General features: G+C 37.1%; 1 protein-coding gene across 1 annotated transcript in view; it reads right to left on the bottom strand.

Moving 5' to 3' along the window:
* LOC106942124 (cystine/glutamate transporter-like) overlaps positions 1-3,956 on the bottom strand; it is a 15,947-nt gene extending 11,991 nt beyond the window's left edge. Inside the window, exons 1-2 of the mRNA XM_015025304.1 lie at positions 3,737-3,956; positions 1,208-1,252 (exon numbers count right to left, since the gene is read on the bottom strand). Coding sequence (XP_014880790.1) covers positions 1,208-1,252; positions 3,737-3,780 — 89 coding nt within the window. The 5' untranslated portion in view covers positions 3,781-3,956. The remainder of the gene's footprint in view (positions 1-1,207; positions 1,253-3,736) is intronic.
* Positions 3,957-4,616: the final 660 nt, after the last annotated feature.

The following is a 4,616-nucleotide window of genomic DNA, read 5'->3' as shown; positions in this document are numbered from 1 at the left end:
CAAGCATAAAAATCAAAACATCTACAATAGTGATAGTAATATTAATAATAAAATAATAGTCAAATTCTTTGGTGGGGGGCAGAGAGGGACCTGGATATGGGATGGGGGCGCTGGCCCGAAAAAGGCTGAGAAACTGATTTAGTTGGTAATGTTGCATGTTCTAAATTACTTGCAAAAACATTGACTGAAAGGACTCTTATTTAATGTTGAGGGACTTTTGCCTGTATGGCAAACCTTTAGGGCACAGACATTTTACATTTTGTTTTGAGTTGAAATGTACTGAAGTCTTAAGTTTGAGTGTTTAGCTAATTGTATTGTTAATTGTAATTGTTAATTGTATTGTTAGAAGCAATTGTATGCATTATTCAAAGACACTTTTTATTAAACTGTGGCAATAGCAACGGTTATAGTTCATTTCTATCACCACTATAAGTTTCAGGCTCAGGATTTTTTTTTACTTTAAGCCCTGCAGAAGGGAAAAACCTAAAACATGCAGGACAGGGGGGCGGTGAGGACCAGGGTTGAGAAACACTGGTTTAAGTGACGTTAGCCAAGCTAGCTAGCTAATGTTAGCAATGTGCCTCTGTAACAAAATGATTTGCCCTGCCCTCACATACAGAGATTTGGTGAATATTAGTGATAATGTTTAAGTTACCTACCTGTGTAGAGTAAATACTGTCTGTTTTATGGCATAGTTTGTACTTCCTGTCAGCTCTTTGCCTCCTCTGCACAAGTTAAGCTAACGTCACCTAATATAGTTAACATATTGAAGGAAGTAATCAAATGCAAATTGAGAGATTGAGGGAACAGGACTTGTGGTGACAACTTCTTCCTAAGTTTCATTTTTGCTTATGATAATCATAAGACAAGCCAGGATGATTTAATATTAAGTTCCATCAACTTTAGCTAGTGCTGCATAAAGCTTCTGACATTAAAGTTCTGGGCTGAAATAACTATATTTACTTCAGCTCTGAGATTTTTAATATTTAGGTGTTTTTATGAAAATGTTAATCTTTCAAATGAATTTGAGAAGCTCTTGGTCTTGTTTCACATTTTACTAAGTCATGTTGGTCCTGTTTCAGCCTCGATACACTCTGGTCTTGATCTCGACTTGGTCTTAGTTAGGTGGTCTTGACTATTATCCTAGTATGTAGTTCATCACATTAACCAGAGTGTCATCACAGATCAGCCAGCATATGGAACTTACTTCTCTGGGTTATCAACCTCCTCTGTCACAAAGTTGAGATAAAACCTGGAAAAACACAGAGAAGAAACAGCTTTAAAGGAGAATACAAGCAGCAACAGACACAAGATCCAAGTACTTCCTGTACTGATATGAAATAATGACTCACACAATTCAAATATTTATTTCATAAATCATATGTTTATGTTGATAATTTAAATGGAAATTAAGCATTAATTATGCCATTTAAAAATGATATGTTCCAGGGCCATATCTATACATGACTGTTATTCTGGTTTAATTTTCTGCTACGTCTGTTCATAGACCTGAAATAAATCTTAAGATAAAATATTTAAACCACATTGATGTCAAGAGTGTTAGTCATTTTAATTACATGATATAATTCTACACAAATTGCTGAAAAATGGAAAGGAGCACAAACTAAAGCGTGTAAATATGCAAAATTACAAGAAGTCACTAACAAAATCTGTGATTCTCAGTCTGAGAGCAAACAGTAAATATGAAGAAATTTGTCTTGTTCTGGAAGCAGAAAACAACATGTAGTTTAATCTAACATGTCATTAGAACATGGGAGTGTACAGGCTGTTCCAGTACAACAAGATGCCTTCTGGAAATCATGTTAATGTTTAAACAGTGTTAAAAGCTAATTTATAAAAGCCAAATGGAAACTGTTCAGCATGAATTATAATTCTTACCCAGAACTGCCCACACATCACTGCTCTGGCACTTATAACAAGATCGATCCGTCCGACCCTGAACACCATTTAATTATTATTGCCAATCTTGGCTGTTAATAAAAGTCTATTAGATGTCAACTATTTTGGCAGAACTGCTAAAGATGCGTAAAACCTTCAAATAAATTCACAAATAAACTCACCTAATCACACACCCGGAAATTCAGAAAAAATGAGGACACATTTTCTTGTCAAATACATGTTTTTAACAGAATGAATGGTGGTAAAAATTAAATTTATTTATTTATTTTTTATTTATTACATTATTAGGTTTATCAGATTGTTAGGGAGCAACAGTATAGAAGGGTCTGTGGGGGTCACCACATCTCCATAGCAACCATTAGATACAATCTACATGCTAATCATGTATAAAAATAAAAAAACAAATCTTTTTGTCCTACCATTACAAAAGTAAGCGAGTGGAGTTCACCTGCTGGGACTTTACCTGAAGTGGTGTGTGTTGAGGAGGTCAGATGAAGTTTGAACTGTTCAGCCTCACTTTCAGATGAGCTTAGAGTAAAACGGAGGATGAACATGTGCTGTTGATGTGACTCTGGTCCAACCTAGCTGAACCGCCTCCTCAGTCTGTAAGCTAATTGTTCAAAACCTTGCTAATGACCAAGATATTTGACTCAACTGTGTAGTGTTGAAACATCTAAAAGGCACTCATAATGCCAGAAGGGGGTTGTTCGATGTAATACTCAAATTGTCCATAAGTGTGGCACCAGAAAATTAGTTATAAAATAACATCTATCTACATGGGCCTTGTAAAACCTCGGGTGTTTAGTAAATGTCAAACTAACTTTGGTTTGTTTCCCTCCTAGGTTTGGTTCCTTTGTGTGAACACAGCAACAGCAACCTGGTGCAGACTAAACTAACCGTATTGGGACCTTTTGGAGGAGGTGGTCTCAGTGTGGTTCCACCGTAGAGCAGGACATTTGCTCTGTGAACGTGAGCCGACCTTGATCCGACTCAGCAACCAGCTTTAGCCAACCGCCTTCCCTTAGCAGGTTTTCATTGCAATGTGAGATGTGGCTGAGAAACTAAGCTAATAAACAATGGACATCTTTTCCATAAAGCATAAAGCCTCATGCAACTTTCAAGACATCTCAACATAATTTTTTTCAGATAATTTTGCCTGATATGGTCAAAATTAATGAGATGATTAAATTCTGTGTCCCCTCAGCTCAGAGTGCAGAATCTGCTTCCTGTATTTACATTTGGTTCTCTCCCCATATCTGACCAGTAATCAGACTGAACGTTGTTAAGTGGTTAGCAGCGAAAGGTTAGGGTTTGTTGGAGTTTTTTATGCGTGAAAAGAAACTAATCCAACAGAAGAGCAGCAAGTTAACAAACTCGTCAACGGATTTAGATCAGAGTAAATGAACAATAGGTGTGAAAACACCCCATATTTACTGTATGGTTATACAGTACATAGAGAGAGAATGAAAGAATGTTCCCTATATGTTCTTCAATGTTTTCCATGGGAAATTTTTTTATTCTCATAAAGGTTAAATTCATTTGAAGGCTTTTAACACATCTACACCAGTCGTGCTAAAAATTCTGGCTGCCACTCTAGATGAGTGTCTGTTGAGCATCTGTTCACTGGAGGTCTAGTCACTCCAGTCGTATTAATAATTCTTTAATGTTAGGCAAAAATCTAACAATTCCAAATTTTACCTGCTGATTGATAGGATTTAAAATTGCCGTCTGCTATTGAGAAAACATTGATCGTCTGTCTTTGTTTTGTGAATTTTGCCCAAATGTGTCGGCCTCTGTTTGTGTGGACCATACCTACCAACCAGCATATGCATACATCCCAGAGTAGAAAGCCAGGGGCATTCCAGACAGCTGCACCTTGCTCAAATCAAAGGCATTCTCAAAGTTTTTGGTCTCACCTGTACACACACAAAGACACACACACACATATATTCTAAAAGGACATGCATTACCTACTTTAGGTGTTCTAAAACACCTTCATTGTTTTAAAGTGAAGAGTGAGTGCTATAGTCACATAATATGTGTATACAGTTGAAACCAGAAGTTTACGTACACCAAATTAAAAATCACACACATTTTTTCTCACTGTCTGAAGATAAATAAGACTAAATTCTTTAGTTTTCAGTCAGATAAAATGACAAAAATTATGACTATTAACTAAATGCCAGAAAACGGAAAAGACTTTTTAGAATTTTTTGTAACTTTCTTCAAAATCAAAAATGTACATACATTTAGCATTGCGTGACTTGGGTCAATCGTTTTTGGTTTCCTTCCACAAGCTTCTCAGAATAGTTTGCTGGAGTTCTGGTCCGTTCGTCCTGACAGAACTGGTGGAACTGAGTCATGTCTGCAGGCCTCCTCGCTCACACACACATTTCAGATCTACTCACAACTTCTCCATAGGACTGAGGTCAGGGCTTTGTGATGGCCACACCAAAACACTGAGTGTGTTTTCTATGAGTCACTCTGTAACCACTGTGGCTGAATGCTATTGTCTATTTTATGAAGTGCACCAGTTCCTCCTGCAGCAAAACAGTCCCACAACATGATGCTGCCACCACCGTACTCCACACTTAGGATGGCACAACCGTCCCCATGTTTGCTCCAAATTTTTGACCAACTGAAGGTCATTATGTCCAAACAGTTCCACTTCATTTTTATCAAACCACATTACATGT

Source organism: Poecilia latipinna, unplaced genomic scaffold (genome assembly GCF_001443285.1).
Source record: "Poecilia latipinna isolate Pla-1442-1.1 unplaced genomic scaffold, P_latipinna-1.0 Scaffold4053, whole genome shotgun sequence".
NCBI lineage: Eukaryota > Metazoa > Chordata > Actinopteri > Cyprinodontiformes > Poeciliidae > Poecilia > Poecilia latipinna.
The sequence above is the reverse complement of the archived record's forward strand: the minus strand, read 5'-3'. Positions and strand labels throughout refer to the sequence as shown.